Source organism: Podarcis erhardii (genome assembly GCF_964252035.2).
Source record: "Podarcis erhardii genome assembly, chromosome: 7".
Taxonomy (NCBI): domain Eukaryota; kingdom Metazoa; phylum Chordata; class Lepidosauria; order Squamata; family Lacertidae; genus Podarcis; species Podarcis erhardii.
This window is the reverse complement of record NC_138511.1, coordinates 42,978,205-42,998,837: the sequence shown is the minus strand read 5'-3', so window position 1 is coordinate 42,998,837 and position 20,633 is coordinate 42,978,205. Positions and strand designations below refer to the sequence as shown.

Sequence of the window (20,633 nt, the reverse complement as noted above, 5' to 3'; positions counted from 1 at the left end):
CCACACCCACCTGGAGGCTTGCAAGGCAGAGGCCTGGAGATCCGCCACAACATGCTGGAAATAGTAGCTGAGGAAGGCCCTGCGCTGGAGGAGCAGGAAGAAGAAGCAGATGCTGTCCCAGATGATGCCAGCTTCTTCCACGGGCAGCGAACAGTCCTGGTTCTTGTCCACATCCTTGGCTGGCAAAGAAGAGGGAAGGGGTGGCTCAGCACACAGGACCTTTTTTGGCACAGAGCAATGGAGGCTAATTCACATCCTGGTTGCTGCAACCAAAAGGGCTCTCTTCCAGTTGCCCTCCTGTCTTACCACAGCTGACCATTGGACTTAAAAGGAAGGAAAACTTTTGGAGTGGAAAATAGGTCTTGTGCAAGTTCATATGAGATAAACTGCAATAGGCAGTACAGTATATAAATAAATGAATTAACTATCTATTTTGGGAAGTTGTTGGCTTGTTTGCTCTGTATTTGGACACCTCTTAAAGATCGTGGTCAAATTTTGCAAATTTAAGCGGATTTGGATACCATTGGAGGCCATTTTTAACAGAACCTTCCCAAACTGCACTGATTTTAACCCTTGATTTCAAAACTGCAGTCTTTCTTTCTTTTCACAAAATTCACAAGCAACTCCAGGTACAAGGGGACTAGTGTTTCAATCAATCAATCAATCAATCAATCAATCTGAAAGGGATGAAATTCGTAAGGGATTCAGGAAGTTTATAATAATAATAATAATTTATTATTTGTACCCCGCCCATCTGGCTGGGTTTCCCCAGCCACTCTGGGCGGCTTCCATAAAAACCAGAAATACACTAAAATATCACAGATTAAAAACTTCCCTGAACAGGGCTGCCTTAAGATGTCTTCTGAATGTCAGGTAGTTATTTATCGCTTTGACATCTGATGGGAGGGCGTTCCACAAGGCGGGTGCCACTACCGAGAAGGCCCTCTGCCTGGTTCCCTGTAGCTTTGCTTCTCGTAATGAGGGAACTGCCAGAAGGCCCTCGGCGCTGGACCTCAGCGTCCGGGCAGAACGATGGGGGTGGAGACGCTCCTTCAGGTATACTGGGCCGAGGCCGTTTAGGGCTTTAAAGGTCAACACCAGCACTTTGAATTGTGCTCGGAAACGTACTGGGAGCCAATGTAGGTCTTTCAAGACCGGTGTTATGTGGTCTCGGCGGCTGCCCCCAGTCACCAGTCTAGCTGCCGCATTCTGGATTAGTTGTAGTTTCCGAGTCACCTTCAAAGGTAGCCCCACGTAGAGCGCATTGCAGTAGTCCAAGCGGGAGATAACTAGAGCATGCACCACTCTGGCGAGACAGTCCGCGGGCAGGTAGGGTCTCAGCCTGCGTACCAGGTGGAGTTGGTAGACAGCTGCCCTGGATACAGAATTGACCTGCGCCTCCATGGACAGCTGTGAGTCCAAAATGACTCCCAGGCTGCGCACCTGGTCCTTCAGGGGCACAGTTACCCCATTCAGGACCAGGGAGTCCTCCACACCAGCCCGCCCCCTGTCCCCCAAAAACAGTACTTCTGTCTTGTCAGGATTCAACCTCAATCCATTAGCCGCCATCCATCCTCCAACCGCCTCCAGGCACTCACACAGGACCTTCACCGCCTTCACTGGTTCTGATTTGAAAGAGAGGTAGAGCTGGGTATCATCTGCATATTGATGGACACCCAGTCCAAACCCCCTGATGATCTCTCCCAGTGGCTTCATATAGATGTTAAAAAGCATGGGGGAGAGGACGGAACCCTGAGGCACCCCACAAGTGAGGGCCCAGGGGTCTGAACACTCATCCCCCACCACCACTTTCTGAACACGGCCCAGGAGGAAGGAGCGAAACCACTGTATAACAGTGCCCCCAGCTCCCAGCCCCTCTAGACGGTCCAGAAGGATGTTATGGTCGATTGTATCAAAGGCCGCTGAGAGATCCAGCAGAACTAGGAAACAGCTCTCACCTTTGTCCCTAGCTCGCCGGAGATCATCAACCAGCGCGACCAAGGCAGTTTCAGTCCCATGATGAGGCCTGAATCCCGATTGGAAGGGATCCAAATGGTCCGCATCCTCCAGGCGTGCCTGGAGTTGTTCAGCAACCACGCGCTCAATCACCTTGCCCAAGAATGGAAGATTTGAGACTGGGCGATAGTTGGCCATACTGGCCGGGTCTAAAGATGGTTTTTTAAGAAGCGGTTTGATGACCGCCTCTTTCAGCGGATCTGGGAATGCTCCCTCACAGAGGGAAGCATTCACCACCCCGCAGAGCCCATCGCCCAGCCCTTCCCGGCTTGCTTTTATTAGCCAGGATGGGCAAGGATCCAGGAGACAGGTGGTTGGTTTCACGCGTCCAAGCAGCCTGTCCACATCCTCGGGGGTAATGGATTGAAATCGATTCCATGCAATCGATTTAGCATGCCAGACTTTCAGCTGCCCTCCCAATACTCCAGCCCACTTTCCTTCAGCCCACCTTTTCCACTTCTGTACTCTCCCTCCCCACCAGCCTAATACAGGAGGAAGTTGTGATGAAACCCAGAAAGGAGAGTGGGGGGCACCCTTGCCGTCAGCCGCCACCTCCCATTGCAAATACTCACGGTCGTAGTAACCCTTGACGGTGCAGGCCAGGCTGAAGAGCTGGATCACCCAGCAGAAGTTGTTCTGCATTTGCTGGACGAAGACGCAGGACAGGAGCTAAGAGGAAAGAATCGCATAAAGGGATGCATAAACATGAAGGAACACAGAAAGAGCTGTGTGCATTCCAATCTGAAATTCAGATGCTCTACTGAGAAAATCTGGATAGGTCAGGCAACCCCAACTGCACACACACGTCCCCGAACCCAACCTATTCTGCATGCGTAGTTTAACCTGCTTCTGCGGATCACAGTGAAGGGCAAGAAGCTGGGCAGAGAACCGAAGAAACTCTGCTCCCCACACCACCCCAATAGCACAATGGTGTCCTGCCCCTACCGCGAGCATGTTCTTGGCAACGATGACGGTCACGTTGTAGAGAATCAGGCAGTCCCACAGCATCAGCCGGGCTCTGAGGGGCCGGCGCAGCATGGCGGTGCCACAGAGCAGCAGGTAGAAGCAGGCCATCAGGTATCCCAGGCCAAAGACGCTGATGCGGTTGGCGCCTGCGACAAAGACGATGACCAGCACGAACCAAAAGAGGTAGCGGAACACACACACCTTCAGCATGTCAAGGTAAGACCTGGTGAGAAAGAGATAGGTGAGGGGAGAGGAAGTACTTAAGAAGAGGCATGCTAGATCAGACCAAGAAAGCAGAAGACCAGATGACCTCAGGATCCCTGCCAACTCTACCATTCTGTGATTCCAAGCCACTGGCATTCAGAGGCCTACTGCTTCCAACCATGGAGACAGAATGTAGCCATCATGGCAAGCAGCCACTGATAACCTCATCCCCCAGGAATTTCTCTACTCCAGAACCCATCCAAGTTGCTGGCTCTCACGATCTCTTCCAAGAAGTGAATTCCACAAGTTAACTAGGCCCTGTGTGAAGAAGTGCTTCCTTTTGGCTCCACCATGCCCTGATTGCTGGAGGCCGATGGAGCACACAAGCTCTCTGTCTCACCTGCAGTTAACAAAGTTGGGCACAGGGTTTGGCTTCTCCTGCAGTGACTCAAGCTGCTCCTTGTTGTCACCGGCCAGTTGCACCCACTCTTCGGTCTGCTCGTCCACAAAGACCTTCCATTGCCGTGAGGCACAAAGTAAGAGGAGGAAGTCACCTATGAAAAGAAAGGCGGGTTAAAAAATAATAATCCAGGACACGCACCCAGTGAGAAGGGTCGTAGGGTTAAGCAACAGAGGCATGATTGGCAGAGGCACCTGCCTTTTTGGAAATGGAACATTGCCCAGGAATCTCTCACCTCCTTTCCCAGGGGCTACACCCAACACTCATCCCTCCTTCTAAATGCTGCAGCTCACTAGTCCAGGATGGGGAGCCTGTGACCTGCTAGGCATCCTTGGACTCCAGCTCCCATCAGCCCCAGCCAGCATGGTCAGGGATGATGGGAGTTGTAGTCCAACAGCACCCAGAAAGTGACAGGTTTTCCCAGCTCATTTACAGGAGCTGTTCCTGGTGCTGAATCCCAGTCACTCCCAGACTCAAGATTCAATTGGCCATGCAAAGTAATGGGGCAAAGACTCCCACAGTGGCCCCAGGAAAGACTGGGCGTTGAATGCTGCAAGACCTTGCTTTGCCGGGCTCACTCCGCCACTGCGGAGGGTCGAAATGGCACAAGGGCCGTTTCACAGTACTCACTCATGAGATTGATGGAGTTGGGCTTCATGTAGAAGTCTGGGAAGTACATCCACTTGATGAGAACAGAGTTGATGGGGATAGCATGGCTCCACCTCCAAGGGTAGTCTAAGGGAGGTAAGAGGGGGTGAAAACGCTGACAAGTAGAAAAGGGCTCCTGCATAGGCACCTCTGTCTTCCCCAAACCCCCCGCCTGCAGAATGGGGTACAGAGGCAGAATGGTCTCTCTGCAAGAGATTGCCACCCGCTCTTGGAAGAAGGCTCATCCTTCTAGACCTCCAAGGGGCCCAAAATTGTCACTCACCGATACAGAGTACTGGAGGGATACCAACGCACAGGAGGTATTGGAAGAGCAGGAAGAACGCCAGGAAGAGACAGTACTTGGGCCAGAGCCTGGCGATGGCATGTCGCCGACGGCGCGTCAGGATGACGACCAACCAGCAGCCGTGAAAGATCACCATGAAGTTCATGCGCTGGCCAATCACATTCACCGTCATCAGGAAGCAGATCTGGATAGGTGGGGAAAGAGGAGAGAAGGGAGTTTGCAAGACAGTGGCTTTGGTAATGGGGTCTCAGACAAGGAATGGGGGAACAGGGAGCCTGGAATAAAGCTCTTGTCCCAAAATGTGTGTGTCTGGGGTGTGTGTGTGACACCTCCTTCCAAGTTCAGATGATATATAATTATATATTTTATGGCTTCAACCCACCCTGGAACCTTGTGGAGAAAGATGGGTGAGAAATCCAATAAAATAAATAACTACTAGGCTAAAACAAATTAACTGTTAGGTTAAATATGTTGCAAAAGTCTCCTTGGACTATTGATGAAGGCTGGCATAAAAATGAAATGAGCAGATTTTCCACCGCCTGGTAGATGATGCTTTCAATATTGTCCCACCACTCTGATTTGCAAGCAGTGCAGATAATCAAGACCTGTCAATACGCCCTCTGCCCTCTCACCTCTAGGCCAAACTTGTAGTAAAAGTAGTTGACAAAGTATTTGATGCAGTTTAGCAGGCCTTTATCCAGGTTCTGACGGGTTGCATCCTCAAAGACTGTCTGGGTGACTGGAGGCACCAGCTGGTGTTGCTTACGGTAGTATTCCTGGCACCGGTAGACAATGGCCTCGAAGACCAGCAGAACCAGCACTTGCAAATGGTTCTGGAGGAAGAGAGAGACACACACATAGAAAAAAGAGATAGCAGAGTCTAATGACTGAGGTGGAGAGAAGAGAACAAGGCTGCAAAATAACAAACTTCCTAAGCTGGGATTCCAGAATGCCACCTTCCTGGGTTATGATTGCAGGTGGATGCTGAGGAACAGTTAAAATGATTAAATCACCCAGGTAGTGTGTGAATATGAAGGCTCTGAGCCACCACAGGAACAGAAACAACAAAAGAACCACTGCAATTGACCATTACCTTGACTCATCCCACATTTTCACAGAAGGAACTGAAAAAATGGTTTCCCACCTCTGGTTTAAGTACTAAATTTAATATCTGTAAAATGTCCTGAAGGGCTTTTTATGATGAAGGGCAGTATAGAAATTTATTGTATGAATGAAAATCCACCACTGTGGCAATGAAGCCAAAAAACATGACTGGGTTATATCAAACTGGTTGCCAACCTTCCTTCTGGATACAGCTTCCCCTTCCCAAATAGCAGATCTTCCCAAATCATAGCAGATGCCAGAAGCAAAAAGAGTTGGAGGCACTAAGAGAGCTGGTGTGGTCTAATGATCAGTGTTGGACTAGGATCTGAGAAACCAGGGTTTGAATTCTCACTCACCATGAAGCTGACTGGGTGACCTCTCTCTGTGAACCTAATCTACTTCCTAGGGCCATTGGAAGGATAAAATGGGGAGGGGAAGAACCATGTACCTTGAGCTTCTTGGAGGAATGTAATAAATAAATAAGATGGGTTGACCACTCACCTGGATGTAACCCAGGTTGGGGTACTCCTTTCTGATCCCAAACCAGTTTGCTGGGTCGACAGGATGCTGGTAGAGTGTTGAGTTGCCAATCTCCTCTGGCTGCAGATTGGTGTTGTTGGGCTGAGGCTACGGAGCAAGCAAATATTATATCATTATATAATATGATACAAGAGATCAAAATTGGGATATTATATTCCTTCTAGTGTTGCAAGGAAAGAAAAAGCCCCCAAGATGGTGGAGGAGAACACCTGACCCTAATCTCATCGGTCTGGAACAGAACAAAAATAAGAAATTTGCGGGATGACTGAATGTCAGTTTTCCGCTGCCACCCCAAACACACACCCAGAGACAGGTTTTGGAGCCCATCTCCCATACCTCTGTGCAGTTATAGGAATAATCTTCTGGGTTGACAATCTTCAGCTGATAAAGCATCTTGCAGACAATGATAATGCAGACCCAGATGGTGGAGAGGCACGAGGCCATGTGGCTGAAACGGCAGTAGGGGATGGCAAAGGCCCACAGCACCATCAGCACGAAGTTCATCACCGACACCTAGATGAGAGGAGGGAAGCAGAGGGTGGAGACTTGCAGGAGCGGTTGTATGGCTACATACACACCAGACATTTAAAGTATAGTTGTATCTTGGAAGTTGAAAAGAATCCATTCTGGAAGTCTGTTTGACTTCCAAAACGTTCGGAAACCAAAGTGCAGCTTCCAATTGGCTGCAGGAAGCTCCTGCAGCCAATCGGAATCTGCAGAAGCCACATTGGATGTTTGGCTTCCAAAAAAAGTTCAGAAACCAGAACACTCACTTCCAGGTTTCAATCGTTCGGGAGCCGATCTGTTCGACAACTAAGGCGTTCAAAAACCAAGGCACGACTGTACACACCCACACCCACACCCACACCCCGCCCAAGAAAAAGAATCTTGGAAACTGAAGTTTACCCCTCACAGAGCTACAATTCCCAGCACCCTTAAACTACAGTTCCCAGGATTCTATGGGCATGGGGGAAAAGAGCTTTAAATGTACACTGTGTACGGAGCCTATGTTTCCTTGCCCATTGGCAGTCATACCTGCAAAACGCCTGAATCTGGTGCACAGCTCAGGGTTCTGTCTTTATTTTTAAAAAGTATGTTTGCAGTCCCATGTTACAGAGAAAATATGTCACCATTGCCAGGATGGGGAGGGGCTAGGTGAGACTCACAACAGCCACAGAGAGCGTCTGGAGGGTCAGAGGGGGCATGTCCCCTTCTCCATTCCCCCAGGGGGGCCTCCTCCCTTCAGCAAAACTCCCTGGCTCAATCTCTCCTCTCCCCTTGCAGCCTCACCTCCTGCAAGGCCACCCAGACGACGTAGAGAGCCACCAGTTTCAGGATGTGCAGCTCAAGTAGACGCAGGACGAAGACTCGGATGCGGCCAAGGATGCTGGAGAACTTCCTGCCCAGCACCATCAGGCGTTCCAGCACCAAGCCCCATTTGCTGGGCACACCCTCTGCAGTGGGGAAAACGGGGGGGGGGGGCAGGGGGCAGTGAGGCAGAGCTGGGAGCATTTTGCCTTGCTGGATTTGCATGTTTCAAGCCTACTGTTGCCCTCCCCAGCTTTGTGGGACCACCCAAGACAGAAAACGAGGCAAGAGAAACAGGCCAGTACAAAACAGGACATTCTGATCTGGAGAAAGCCCAAGATTTCAAATGGTGATCCGTAAAGGGAAACACACATCTGAATGAGTTTGATTCTCAGGGTTTTCGTACTTGTTTCCTCTTCCACAGGCACATCACGGCTGTAATGTGCAAAAAGTGGTTGTTGGGTAGGGCGAGAGGAGAGCCCTAGATGTGGGGAGAGCATAGGCCCTCTTTGCATTGGAAGACAAGAGGGTGGAGGAAGAGAAAGAAAGAGATACCTTAGAGACAGGAAAAGGAAAAGAAAACCTGCTTGTAATTTTCCTCTTGGATATTGTATATTCTGGACAGGATTGCTCTGTGCTTCTCAAGGGCCTATTTTCCCCACTGCCCACTGACATGAGAAGACCTTCTGCTTACCCTCGGAAGCAGCATCAACTTCAGCTTCTGGTTCCTGGTCTTTGGCCTCACCGTCCTCAGGCTGCAGCAGGACACGGCTCCCACTGGCCTCTTCATTCCTGAAATCCAGAGGAGTGGCAAAAAAAGATCAGACCCAGGGCAGACAGTTTAGCCTGGGGAAATTCCTGGTGCTAGAAAGGCAACCATTCCCAAGTACAGGACAGGATGCCAGGGGTTTAAGCCAGAGCTTCTCTATAGCGGGGATGGGGACCCTGTGGCTCGCTTGGTGTGGTGGGACCATACACCCCTCTTCCCCAAGCCAGTACCTCTTCCCCTTCACCAACTCACTGGCTTTGGAGGTGGTGGTGAGGTTTCAGCAGGGGAAAGGGGGCTTCAGCAGGGACTGAGCTAGCAATTCAAGAAGGGACAAATGTTCTTCTTGCATTGCTTGGCTTCCTTGCTGTGCACTGAAAAAGCAGCTCCCCTTTCTCAACACACACACACTTTCTTTTTCATTGACTTAATGCTATTGCTAGAGAACTGAGAGCCAGATGGCCTTGCTTCTCTGCCGCAAATCAGTCAGGGATCCCCATCTCCTTTCTGCCTAGGAGTCCATGGACGGAGCTATCTCCAAACCACCACAGGCTGTTGTTAGAGGGACCGCGTTGTATACCCCAATGCATGTGAGCCATCGACCCGCAGCGGAATGACATGCTCCAGGTCAGTGATGCGCATGAAGGGGCGGTGGAAGTAATGCAGCTGCAGGATGCAGGCCAACAGGAAGAAGCCCGGGATGAAGATGCTGGAGAAGAGCTCTGAGACGCTGAACTGCTCCAGGCCCAGATCAGCCAACCTGGGGAGAGGGAGAGGGGAAAGCACATATATATATATAAAGAGACATTGGCCAGGGAGACCAAGGGAGGTGCGAGAGACCTACAAAAACGTAGAAACACAAATATCAACAATGCAGGGGCACACTTTCCCTACAAGAACAATGTGCAATCCTGTTGGGTTTTCTTTATTGGGGAAAAAGGGGATTGAGGAAGGGTGAATGCAAGACAAACCTGCTGGATCAGGCCAATAACCCATCTAGGTCCAGCATGCTGTTCTTAACAGTGGCTGGCCAGGTGCCCATGGGAAGCCTGCAAACCAGACATCAATGCAAAAGCATTCTGCCCACCTGCAATTCCCAGCAACTGGCCCCCAAAGGCATAATGCCTCTGACAGCGGAAGCAGAACACAGCCATGTTGTCTAGTAGCCGTTGATAGGCTTTGTCAAATTCTCTTTTACAGCCATCCAAGGCGGTGGCCCTAACCACCTCCTGTGGGAGTGAGTTCCACATGCTCTGCATAGAGTTGGAAGAAACCTCAATGATTCATTTGAAAGAAAGAAAGCCATAGAGTTGGAAGAAACCTCAATGATTCATTTAGTCCAACCCCCTGCAATACAGGAATATGCAGCTGTCCCTTATGGGGAGCAAACTTGCAACCATGGCATTATCAGCACCACGCTCTATCCAACAGAGCTTTCCAGTGGTGTCAGACTACAACTCCCATAATTCCTGATCATTGTGTGGATTGTGTGGTTGTGTAGATGGGGAGCATAATGGCTTCATGCCCTGGTAAGCTTCTCATAGGCACGCGCTCTACAACTCTGAGAAGCAGGATGGTGGACAAGATGAACCTTTGGTCTGGCCCGGCAAGGCTCTCCTAACTTCCATATGCTAGCAGACACCTCAATTTATTGGAGACCAGAGTAGCAAATTTCCCCCGTGAGCCTATTCCTCCAGTGGTCCTAAGGGGGTGGGGAAACTTACTGCTCATCGGTTAATCCCATGAAGTTCTTCCAGTACATGGGGAAGTCCTCAAACTGGAAGGTGTAAACAGCAATGAGCACCAGCATTGTGTAAGCCACCACCAGCCACCAGAAGGCCTTCAAGAGTTTCCGCCAGAGACTGTAGTACACCTGCAGAGAAAAGGGGTGGTGTCAGGGGAGGAGAAAGACCCACAAGGCTCCCTCACCTGTGTCAGAATACTCCACCCACACACCCCAGTCAGTTCTCCAGAGGAGGCAAAGTGATGGGTGCCAATGAAAGGCGCAACAAGAGATCAATGCTCCGAGTTGTTCGCTTGTCACGTACCAGGGGTGGAGAAAGCTGTGGACCTCCCGATGATTCTGGACCCCAACTCCCATCACTCCTGACCACTGGCCATACTGGCTGGGGCTCATGGGAGTTGAAGTCCAGAAGCATCTCTAGGGCCACAGCTCTCTCACATGTGCCACAGGGGAACAGAAACAAGCTCCACTGTCTGCCAACCCGGGCTGTGGGCTACCCCAGCAGCACTGAAAGCCCTTGGCCTGTATGGCCCTGAAAATATTTATTTCAGCAATATGTATACCATTTAATCACAGTAGTCTATAAGTGGTATACAGGAGAGCCAACAAAGGAAGACTAAGAGTGAGTTAGCTGTAATAAAAAAGAAGACTCCAGTAATCACCAGAATTTCAACAGGGGTGTGAGGGACTGTCTGATGTCAGCTAGAAGGGAGTGCCACAATACTAAACACGAGTCCTAGGGGATGCAAGCCATGTGTTTGAGCCATGGGGGACCACAACAATAACTCCCTCAAAGACCTCAGTGACTGAGCAGGGATAGAAGCAATCAAGTGGTCCTCATGGAACCTGGACGTTGTAAATTAAAACAAGAGCACTGAAGTAACAGTAGAAATATCCCACATCAGGGATGGGGAAGTGGATCTGACCAGCAGGCCAGATCATTATCCCCCCCAACTGCAACTGATCAAACCCATTTCCAGTTGTGTAGTTACCTGCCCCATACCTGACATCATCAGGTGCAGGGAAAGTGGACACAATTTGGCTGAAATGGCCTTGCAGGCTAAATGAGGAGGCTGAGTGGGATGAATTAGGATAGCTGATCAAAAGCTCCCCCACACTGCTCTCCTGTAATTGCCAGGCTCAAAATTAAGCCCCCAGAGAATATTCTGAGAGGCTAGAAAGACTCCAACCAGTTGCCAGCACTTTATGATAACTGCAAAAAGATCTTAGACTGCTTAGTAAGCAGTGAGACCAAGGAACTTTGGGAATATTAAGTAGTCAAATAGAGGACACCTCCAGCTATTTAACTAGAGCATCACCTTGAAATCTTAGGGTTTCACAATACAATCTTTGGGGAGTGGAACAAGGCTCTTCCTGAAAGGAAGAGCTATAGAGCTCACAGTAGAATGCAGAAGCTCCAAGATTCAGTGTCCAGCAGCTTCAAAAGATTGGACAGAAGCTGATGAAGTAAACCTTTTTCTGCTTGGGACATTGGAAAGAATACCAATGGTCTGACTCAGTATCAGGCCGCTTCCTCTGCTCTCTTTCAAGCTATGGCCCTGGGGCCTCTCCAACCCAGCCTGACCTGGAAGAGAGTGAGGCAGAGGAGGAAGAGGAACATGTAGACAATCTTGTAGACAACCAGGCGTCCGGCAAAGCTGACAACGATGAACATGCCGGCACAAACCAAGATCCAGAACTTTGCATAAAACGCCATCACGTGCGCCCCCAGGATCTTCAGCACGTCTCGCTTGTGGCCTGGCCCTGAGAGGGGAGAGAATAAAAAGGGTGGCTCAGAATCTGAGGCTGCAATAATAGAATCTGGGTACTCACTCACGTGCTGGCAAACAATGGGGATATTCCCTCACAAAACTGCTTAAAGTTCAAGATCACATTACGATAGGAAGACAAGCTTCTCTTGCTTTTTTCTCCCACTCTCTGTTAAACCAAGTGTCATGAGCTGGAATTCAGGGCCATTATCCTTGTGGTTTGGGGCAAGGAAAATGAGAGGAATAGTATCTTTCCCCCCCAAAATGGAGAATGTGGAGCATCACCCCCATCCCACAGAGCTTTTTCCTCCCTGAGATGGAAATCCTGGCCCATAATTATAAGGTGGGCCACAAGGGAAAGGCAACTTGTACATGCCCAGGAACAGTCTCCATATTTTTCACATTACAAATAGCACATCTGAGGAGGAATGCAGTCCCAAAGACAAGGTTCTTCATCTGAGCTATATCAAAGTCTAACCAGAACTTAACTTAGGTTTAGGAGAGCACAGCAAATGCTTTGGAACGAACTGCTTACAGGCCCATCCATGGGAGGGATACAGAAAACACAAACACAATTCATGCAAAGGCTTTCCTGAACCTAAACAGGTGTCAATCTGGTCTATAATCTGGGTGGGAGGACCACTAGGGTCCCGTTCACAAGCAGAAGAGGATGAGTTTGTTTATGAAGAATTGAACAAAAAACGGGCCAACTGACCCACTGGTCTTGGCACTTGCATTCTCACCTGAGTCTGAAACTGTCACCTCCACCAAGGGGGCAGGCCGTTGCTTCTTCTTCAGCAGCTTCTCCTTCACGAATTGCCTCACAAGGAGCCAGAAGGTCAGGGTGAAAAGGAGCTGGAGGCAAAGAGGAGGAGGCAGTGGGTTAGAGTCCTCATGCAAGGGAACAGTCTTCCTCCAAAGTGTTGGGTTTCCATTCCAGAACAACAGGACGGGTGCAGAAAGTAAATAGGGGGAAATTCAGGGGGAAAACACAAACTGGGAAAATAAGGGCCTTTCCTGCACTTAGGTTTTGTCACAGATCAAGCACAAGCATCACTGCAGTGTCCTGAGCTGGCTTTGCTGGAATCGGAAGTCCGTGACCCTCCATAAATTGCTGGACTACAACTCCCATCATCCCTTCCTACTGGCTGCGTTGGCTGGGGCTGATTGGAGTTGGAGTCTGGGAACAATTGGAGGACCGCAGGCTTCCCACTCCTGTGCAAGAACATCATGGAAGAACAAGATCACATCCTCTGGGGACTACAGGAGGAAAGTCTCCTGTTTCAGCATCTTGTGGCACAAAGGTAGACACAGGACAACACCAATGCCACTTTCAGCAAAACAGAGCCCCAACAGTGGGAAAGGAGAGGGGAGAAAGCAGAAAAGAGGGAGAGAGAAAGACTAGCCCCCCCCCACACACGTAAAGGACAGAGATGGTGCACAAATGGTGCCTACCTTGGCTCCCAGGTGCAGACAGGGGTGAACATGCCGCACCAGCCCCAGCTGCTGCAGGGGCATAAAGCCAACCTTGGTGGGCAGCTCTGGTTCTAGGTCCATGCCCCAAACATACTGGAGGCTGCAGAGGGCGATGCCGTAGAGCAGGATGAAGGGCGAGCACAGCATGGCAAAGTGGTGCCTGCTCCGAACGATCCAGATGAGGCAGGCCCAGAGCAGCAGCACAAACGTCAGCCAGCTGTGATAGGTGATGCTCCATACCTGCAAGGAAAGGAAGGCAAAAGAGTCTCTGACATGTGCTATATATGGCACTGCTGAAGATTTATTGCTTTAATTCATTGTCTGCTGCTTTGGAAAACTGGTATAGCTCAAAAGGGCAGATGCATGGCCTGGAAAGAGATAAATGCATGACCTTGTGCAAAGTAGTTAAAGATGCCAGGAGTTCCTTGGCCAAACAGGCAGGAATAATAATGATATTTCGCTGGAGGGGGCGGGGGGGGGGACCCAACCAGGACCACAACAGGATTTTACATTATCAATGCCTATCACATGAGAAATTAACTTGGCAGTGCAGGGAACCTCAGGCAGAAATTCACAGAGGCAAATTCCGGTTCTGAATTATTACTTATGCAAATGCAAAAGATAAAACACTCCATCCGCCTGCTACGCAACTCTCCTTCTGGCACGACTCTTTAGTTCCTGTTTTGTAATCTCATATTGCAGGATTTTAGCATATGTATCCTGAAGTGGAAGAAGTAGGTGGGGCTGGAATAATCCTTTTAAAAAAACAAAAACTATTGGGGGGAGGTTCATTGTGATTAAGTGCTTGCTGCGTCAAGAGCAGCTCTCGAGTCCTCTTCCCTCTTTCCACCAACCCCCTCTGCCCCCCCCCCCGTGCATCTTGCTGCTGTCCTCCTTTGACCCCTCCACCCCACCGTCTCCCAGTGCATGGCCCAGGTGCCCCTGCTTCTTACCATCATAGCAATGAGGGCACAAACATAACTCTGGTTCATGATGACATGACCCAGGGAATGCAGCAGCAGCTTCTCCTTGCGGTGCTCCTTTTTCCTGGTGGCTACAAAGGAGGGATTTTGAGGGTATTGTTCATTCATTCATTCATTCATTCATTCATTTAGAAACCGCTTAAATTTTTAGAAAATCTTCAAATGGGGTACAACAGTGGTTCCCAAACTTTCTCCCCGCCCCTCACCCCATGGACCACCTGAAAATTGCTGAGGGTCTTCGAGGACCACTTCAAGACATCAGCCACTGGCCTGATCCTGCAGGGTGTTCTTATGTGCTAGATAACCCAGTGTGGACGGGGCAATGTGAAAATCAGGGAAGGAAGGATCCATCAGGGAAGGAAAAACTCCATCCTTTGGAGCCAGATCTTGTGTGTTGTTTTCCAGAGCTAGACTGGGATTACACACACCTGGGCCATGAGCTTGCAAGGAGCACTTTTATTCCTAAGAAATCAGGGCAGGTTACCAATGCAAGAGAAGCAGTGCTGTCCCTGCAGTACTGCCTTCTAACCACCAGGAGGAAGCACTGTCTCATGCCAACCCAGTCCCAGGTGATTCCAGGTAAGCAGCCTACGCAGCAAACTCCCACACCTACGCTCAGTGCCAAAAGCAGTTTTCAGGATGAGCTCAGAGAAGGACATTGCCTTCCAGTCTCTTAACTTGAGGACACCAGGAACTGTCGAGTAGAGCCAAGGGCCCACACCACCATCAGCAAAGACTGGGGGTGCTTCCAGACTGTTTCAATGTTTTGGGTCGGATTCAGTTACATGACAGCAAATGCAAGTTGAGAGTTGATTTGCAGGTCCTGTGCAACAGGCCCACTTCAACCTCCAAAACTGGACTTTTTGTGACAAGGAAAGTGTCGGGAAAATGCACTGGAAAGTGTGGGATAACGTTTGCTTGATGAATGCTCAACAAACAGTTTGTCTGGAACGGACTTCCACTAAGTACAGAACAAGAGCCTGGAGCTGGGTGAGGCCAAAGGCCCAGCTAGTCCAGCATTGTGTTCTCACTATGGCCAGCCAGAGGCCCCAGGGGAAAGTCCACAAACAGGAGCTGAGTGCAGCAGCAACACTCTGGTGAATCCCAGTAACTGGCATTCAGAGGCTTACTGCCTTTGGCAGTGAAGGGGGAATTGCAGCTAGCAGCTTCTGATAACTTTATCTCCCATTAAAAAAACCTCAGTGGGTGAAATCTGCTTCCATTCTGAACCTGACCAACCATATTTTACTGTGCATTACACTGATATATGGTCCTTCCTCCATGGAGTTCAGAGCAATTTCCACATGGGTTTCCCATCCCAGACAGATCTGCTTCACTTGATACACATGACTACCAGCAGGTGCTTCCAGATCACTCTGAGCCCCTCCGACTGACTACTGGGGAAAGATCACAGGGATCATTTACCATCTCTTCTTAGCAGGAGGCTTGGCTCACATGCAAATGCAATCTAATGAGACATTTGATCTTCAAGCCTCCTTGCACTTTGCAACTATCCTCTGACAGAGACCTGGGTGGCTGATAGGCTAGGCTGATCAGCTCAGGCAGGGTTTGGGGTGAGAGGGTTCTGCCTTTCAAGGGACAGTTGGGCTGGATGTTCCCTTTCCACCATCTGATCCTGTGCTATGCAGCCATTGCAGACAGTGTGTAGTTAAGAGAATGCAGAAGTTGTCAAAAAGGGAGGAATATTCGAAGGAAGGTAGGAAGAAAATTTTGCAAACTGCTCTGAATTCAGAAAAAGCAATGCAGAACAGGCCCTGCAGCCTCCTTGGCTCACCAGAGCACAACTGCAACCCTTACCTGGCTGCCCAGTCTCCCCAAGGACATGCACAGTGCAATCCTCAGCATCAGCACCAGATGCCTCTGTCTCAGAAGTCAGCATTGGCTGTAGAAGAAAGCAGGATAAAACTGTTGAGGCAAATGGACATTCAACAGGCATCAACATCTGGATAGTTTAGCAAGCAGCTCAGATCTTGGAAGCATCAGGATAAGGAGGGCACGTTCCAGAGGTGCAGCCATGTCAACACGTCACAGCAGATAAACCTCAGAATCTTGTGGCACCTTAAAGGCTTAACCAATCTATTGTGGGCAGGGATGTAAGAAGACATCGCCTTGCCCTGTATTCGTCCCATGCTGCTCTGTTTCTGTTCTGCTGCAGTTCATCTTCTGCCAATAACGTATTCGTCTCACTGTTTACTGGGGCGAAATTATGTAGCTTATGTAATTTATGCAATTACTGTATTTTTCGCCCTATAGGGCGCACTGGCCCATAGGGCACACCTCGTTTTTTTGGGAGGAAATTATTTTCCCCCCCAGCCCCCAGAACAGGCTGCTATCCACAAGCCTTGCGAGCCCGGCAGGAACTCCCGCAGGGCGCGCAAAGCTTGCGGACATTTGCCCGAAGCACGGGATGCGCTCCAGAGCGCGCCCCGTGCTTCGGGCTGCAGGCTGCTGCCCGCAAGCCTTGCAAGCCCAGCGGGAACTGCCACCGGGCTCCCAAGGCTTGCGGATAGCTTCCTGAAGCCTGGAGAGTGAGAGGGGTCGGTGCGCACTGACCCCTCTTGCTCTCCAGGCTTCAGCGAAAGCCTGCATTCGCCCCATAGGACGCACACACATTTCCCCTTCATTTTTGGAAGGGAAAAAGTGCGTCCTATAGGGCAAAAAATATGGTAATTACATAAATTATCTGGCCATTTTTTTATCCCTCCCCATTCATTTCAATGCAAAGGAAATGCAGTACAAGTTGGAGGACAGGACATAATCAATTTATGGACTGAAAGCAACAATAATACCAATCATATTCGCTGGATTGATTTCTGCAAACAACAACAGCAACAAAAAACATGTCAGAGACAAAAATTATAGTTCTGTCTGCTCTCAATTGTGCTAGTTTTCTGTTTGAAGGGAAGTCCGTCTCTCTCTTGGCTTTTTAAAAAGTTCTGTGTAAAAGGACCCCTGACCATTAGGTCCAGTCGTGGCCCACTCTGGGGTTGCGGCGCTCATCTCGCTTTACTGGCTGAGGGAGCCGGCGTACAGCTTCCGGGTCATGTGGCCAGCATGACTAAGTCGCTTCTGGCGAACCAGAGCAGCGCACGGAAACGCCGTTTACCTTCTCGCCGGAGCGGTACCTATTTATCTACTTGCACTTTGACGGGCTTTTGAACTGCTAGGTTGGCAGGAGCTGGGACCGAGCAATGGGAGCTCACCCCGTTGCGGGGATTCGAACCGCTGACCTTCTGATCGGCAAACCCTAGGCTCTGTGGTTTAGGCCACAGTGCCACCTGCGTCCCAAAGGTTCTATGTAGGAGGGCATTAAAAATTAAGTTTGAGGTGGTGCAGTTCTCGTTCCTTTCCCCACTTCCCAGTGCCAAGGAGTAGCAAGCCCTGCATCTGCTCAAGGCCTGGCTCCTGAGCCTTTGGGGGCTCATTTTCCCTTTGTCACCAGCGAGCCTTAGCAGCCCCAGCCACCTCACACAGCCACCCTGTGGGACCTCACCTTAGCATCTTCTGCCAAGCCATCTTGGTCTGTGGACCAGTTCTCCAGCTCCAGAAACTCGGATGTTGTGCTTGAGGCCTCTCTCTGTTTTTGTTTTTACAAAAGGAAAATAAAGGAAATAAAAATGCCACTGGGACTGTGCTATTTTAAGTGGAAGGAAGGAATGATCCTGGCAACCCTGGGTTGGCTTCCCCAGTCCCTAGCAAAAAACCCAACCAGTCCAACCCTCCACTGATATGTGGCTGATTTTCAGATCATGGAGTGGACTAAGTACATCCAGATCCCCACTCAAAACCTCTTCCACAGGTACAACCATCACATTCAGAATAATAAATATCCACAGAGTTTTCATGGGTGTTGTGGAGCCTTGCCACTGAACTGAACCCCTTCCTTCAAAAATAGTCTAGTCCTCATGATTTGGAATAAAGGGCTCATAGAAAATAAGAAGCTGCCTTATCCCAAATTGGACCAGGCCAGCATCATATACCCAGACTGGCAGCAGCTCTCCAGTGCTTTCAGGCTGAGATCTCTCTGTGCCCTTCCTGGAGATGCTGGAGATCCAACCTAGGATCTTTGGTATGCAAAGCAGGTGTTCTGCCACTGAGCAAAGTAGGACTCCCCAAGTTATAGCTAGTGAGGACTGAGGCTTAGAGACAGCACCTTCTTTAATGCTGTCCGGGAGGTTTAAGGCCAAGTTGGATATCTGAATGTGAAAGATCCAGGTCAGAGCTCTTAACCAGTGCTGTACTGCCCCTATTTCCATTTGTCCCTTTTTGTGGTTATTGAAACACCCACCCAAGAATGCCACTGGAGCTTGCTTTCTTCTGCACTGGGTCTGTTGCAAGAAAATCAAGGCAGCTGAGACAAACAAATTTCTCCCCAATCCCTAACAGGGAGGAGAGTGTCCAGACAGGCAGTGTCAAAGGCAGCAGCACCAGTCCGGCAAGGCTCACCTGTGTATAGAAGTGTGACCTGCGGAGCTTCACCAGGGTGGCCAGGACATAATACAGCAGCAGGAGGATCCCTGGGTTGACATAGACGGGCCAGGGGAGACTGACGTTCAGGAGCAGCGCATTGGGCTTGCTACAGCCCACGTGGAGGACGATGGCCTTCAAACCAAACAACCTACAGGGAAACGGAGGATGAAAGCAGTGGCAAGGCTCCACAACACCTGATGTTAGGCCAGCTCCCCCACCCCAAAAAAACCCTCTAGTGACCGACTCCAAAAGCAGCTCCAGAATCACCACAGCTAAATTCACAAGGGGATTCCGTCTCAGCTGCTGGCACTCGTTTGTTTATTTTGTTTTATTTATTTCATAAAATTCATACACCCCTTGATTGTAAAGAAAATCTCAAAGCAGTTTACAAAAAGAATGACACCATAAAATCACTGATAAAAACAGATGGAAACAACTAACTAGAACATTAATAAACAATTAAAACCAGGGATAGATTTAAAACAAATTAAAACACACGCCAACATTCTGCATGTCTGGATAGCCTTGTCTAAACAAAAATGCTTTTAGCAGGCGCCGGAAGGAGTTCAGGGAAGGTGTCTGCCTGGTGTCACTGGTCAGAGGGGTCCAAAGCTGTAACACTGCCAGTTCTGCAGAACAATGTGGACATATATGGGGGAAGGCAGTATCACTAGTTGGCACTGCCAGCAGGAGAAAACTTTGGTATTTTGATGCTCACATGGATGCTGGAGATCCCAAGCCTCACTCACTCAACTATTAATTTTAAGGGATGGGATGGCTCCTCACTTGGGAGACAAAACCCATGAAAACGTTTGGAAACAGTAAATGGAAACTATCAGGGGAACAGTTGCTGGAAGCCAAGGGAGGGGAGAGTGCTCTCTTCTGCTCATGTTCTGCTTGCTGGTTTCCCACACACATCTGGCTGGTCACTGTGCTATCAGGATGCTGAACTAGATGGGCCTTGGCCTGATCCAGCAGACTCTTCTTATGTTCTTATGAGACATGGGAAGCTGGCATACCAGGTCAACAGTGCCCACTCTGGCTAGCAGCAGCACTCCAGGTTCTCAGGGAGAAAGGGGTTTCTACCACCTGCTACCTGTTCAATGCTTTTAACGGAGAGATGGGGAACCTGCAGTCCTCCATCTGTTTTTGGATACCAGCTCCCATGGGCAATGCTGGTTGGAGATGGCAGGAGCTGGAGTCCAACAAGATCTGGGGGGGGGGCACCAATGTTGCCCCATCCCTGTTTTAACTGCAGATGTCAGGGACCGAACCTGGGATCTGCTGTATGCAAAGCAGGAGCTATGACCCTGAGCTATGGTCACCCTAAGGCTTAAAAATCAAGGTGGGAAACTAAGTTGTCTCGCGGCTCCAGGGCTAGTGACAGATACTGCCCACCCACAAAGCATGCTGGGTAACCATGACTTCTTCCAAGCCATGCCTCTCCTAGGATCTAAAGGACCTGCAAGGTTTCTAGATTTCATAAGGCTGTAACAAATAGGAGTGCAGTGAATGTTTCTTTGATATGTTTTCACAAGCATTCGCTTTCTCAAATGTATTGTTTGCTGGCAACGAACCACAAAAGCCACAGGTACGGTTGCAAAGAATGAGATGGGAAACTGCCCCAGACTGGCCAGCAAAAAGGACTTTCCCACAGGAAACCTGGCAAGGAGTATAGAAAGGGCAGCAGACACCTGCAGCCCATCTTGCAGAGATGTCCAGGCTCAGGAGGTTCAAAGAGACCGAGGTGAAAGCTCTCTGCTTTGATCCTGGCTTTCAAAGAGAAGGGAGTATTTTCTCTGGTTGCATAGGTGTGGCTAAGGGTTCTTCTCAATCTGTTGGGCTCTATGTGGT

The 20,633-nt window shown here is 49.7% G+C and overlaps 1 protein-coding gene across 1 annotated transcript in view; it reads right to left on the bottom strand.

Moving 5' to 3' along the window:
• The window catches only part of PIEZO1 (piezo type mechanosensitive ion channel component 1 (Er blood group)), a 122,556-nt gene that overhangs the window by 23,553 nt on the left and 78,370 nt on the right, over positions 1 to 20,633 (bottom strand). The window contains exons 8-27 of the mRNA XM_081872090.1: positions 18,756 to 18,927; positions 17,803 to 17,886; positions 16,107 to 16,191; positions 14,259 to 14,359; positions 13,285 to 13,545; positions 12,573 to 12,684; positions 11,646 to 11,824; positions 10,041 to 10,189; positions 8,897 to 9,076; positions 8,245 to 8,342; positions 7,533 to 7,696; positions 6,579 to 6,755; positions 6,204 to 6,329; positions 5,231 to 5,431; positions 4,578 to 4,782; positions 4,277 to 4,381; positions 3,587 to 3,740; positions 2,962 to 3,205; positions 2,589 to 2,685; positions 11 to 179 (exon numbers count right to left, since the gene is read on the bottom strand). Coding sequence (XP_081728216.1) covers positions 11 to 179; positions 2,589 to 2,685; positions 2,962 to 3,205; positions 3,587 to 3,740; positions 4,277 to 4,381; positions 4,578 to 4,782; positions 5,231 to 5,431; positions 6,204 to 6,329; positions 6,579 to 6,755; positions 7,533 to 7,696; positions 8,245 to 8,342; positions 8,897 to 9,076; positions 10,041 to 10,189; positions 11,646 to 11,824; positions 12,573 to 12,684; positions 13,285 to 13,545; positions 14,259 to 14,359; positions 16,107 to 16,191; positions 17,803 to 17,886; positions 18,756 to 18,927 — 3,063 coding nt within the window. The remainder of the gene's footprint in view (positions 1 to 10; positions 180 to 2,588; positions 2,686 to 2,961; positions 3,206 to 3,586; positions 3,741 to 4,276; positions 4,382 to 4,577; positions 4,783 to 5,230; positions 5,432 to 6,203; positions 6,330 to 6,578; positions 6,756 to 7,532; positions 7,697 to 8,244; positions 8,343 to 8,896; positions 9,077 to 10,040; positions 10,190 to 11,645; positions 11,825 to 12,572; positions 12,685 to 13,284; positions 13,546 to 14,258; positions 14,360 to 16,106; positions 16,192 to 17,802; positions 17,887 to 18,755; positions 18,928 to 20,633) is intronic.